The sequence below is a fragment of the Lepidothrix coronata genome, unplaced genomic scaffold, assembly GCF_001604755.1.
Source record: "Lepidothrix coronata isolate B3197 unplaced genomic scaffold, Lepidothrix_coronata-1.0 Scaffold766, whole genome shotgun sequence".
NCBI classification, from domain to species: domain Eukaryota; kingdom Metazoa; phylum Chordata; class Aves; order Passeriformes; family Pipridae; genus Lepidothrix; species Lepidothrix coronata.
In genome coordinates, this window is record NW_016690946.1 from 2,994 (window position 1) to 4,340 (window position 1,347).

Consider the following 1,347-nt stretch of genomic DNA (forward strand, 5'->3'; position numbering starts at 1 on the left):
CAAAATGGCGGGATACGGCCTAAAATGGCGGGATACGGCCTAAAATGGCGGGATACGGCCCAAAATGGCGGGACATGACCCAAAATGGCGGGATACGGCCTAAAATGGCGGGACGTGGCCCAAAATGGCAGGAGACGGCCTAAAATGGCGGGAGCGGCACCTCGGAAGGGGTTCGTTCCTTCAGCGGGACGTCGGCGTCGAAGCAGATTTCCAGGAGGGTTGTCCCAAAGCTCCACTTGTCGGCAGCCGTGCTGAGGTTTCCCACATCCCGGACGCATTCCGGGGCGATCCAGGGAATCCGGTCCACGCGCTCTGTGGGAAACGGGAGAGATCCTGTGGGGAAGGGTCTCGGAGAGAGGTCGGACACCGAGGGGGGGATCAGCCCTGATGGAGGGTTTGAGCCAAAACCAGACGGAATTCCCACAGAATTCCCACATCCAAAATGCCAAATATCGGGAAAATTCACGTTGGGAAAGCAGGGAAGATTCTGGCAAAACGGCTCTGGCAAAATCCGTGGGATTCATGAGGGAAGGGGGGAAAAACCGCCCGGATTTTCCACTGGGAATTCCACCCCTGGCCAGCTCCAGGCCGGGATGATCCCGTACCTTCCCGGGAGAGCACCGTGAAGCTGATCCCGGGATCGCTGAGCTTCACAAAGGGAGCAGATCCGTCTTCCAGCCCTTTCCTGGCCAGCAGGATGTTCTTGGCACACACATTCCCGTGCACCAGGTTTTTATCCTCCTGGGATAAAACAAAGGAAACCTTGGGAAAGCTCCCAGTGATGCAGCAGGGCAAGGTCAAGCTCAGGGATTCCGGGATAAAATGGAAAAGTGGGATTCCTGGCTCTAATTCTCTGTGTCGTCTCCCTGTCCTGGGATTTTGCTCCAGGATAAACCCAGAGCAGGGAATAAGATGGGGAGGGTTTTCCAACACCATTCCCAAGCCCCTGGTTGGGATCCCATCCTCATCCCAGCTTTTCCCAGCTCCAAAATGAACCTACAGAGCCGGGATTCTGGATTTGAATTCCCCCTCTCCCCAGGATGTTCCTTCCCAGGGAAGAGGGAGCAGGGATGGGGCAGAACAACCCTAAAAACAGGATTATCTCCTGGGGAAGCAAAGGGAAGTGGCTCCTGGGAAGCTGCAGGGGAGGATACCCGTGAGAATTCCCGGCTGGAAGAGCCCCATTCCCGTTACCAGGTAGCTCAGGGCACTTCCCAGCTGTTTGGCCACGGTGATTTTCCAGCCCACGGAGATCCGGCCCTTCTCCTTGCGCAGCAGCACGTCCAGGGGCCCGTGTTCCACAAACTCCTCCACCATGATGTCTGCGGGAAACAGGGAGGCTCTTCC

At 56.9% G+C, this 1,347-nt stretch overlaps 1 protein-coding gene across 1 annotated transcript in view; it reads right to left on the reverse strand.

Moving 5' to 3' along the window:
- The window catches only part of LOC108510385 (non-receptor tyrosine-protein kinase TYK2-like), a 10,928-nt gene that overhangs the window by 2,985 nt on the left and 6,596 nt on the right, over nt 1-1,347 (reverse strand). The window contains 3 exon segments of the mRNA XM_017840064.1: nt 97-312; nt 606-741; nt 1,195-1,322. Of these exon segments, the coding sequence (XP_017695553.1) occupies nt 97-312; nt 606-741; nt 1,195-1,322 (480 nt within the window).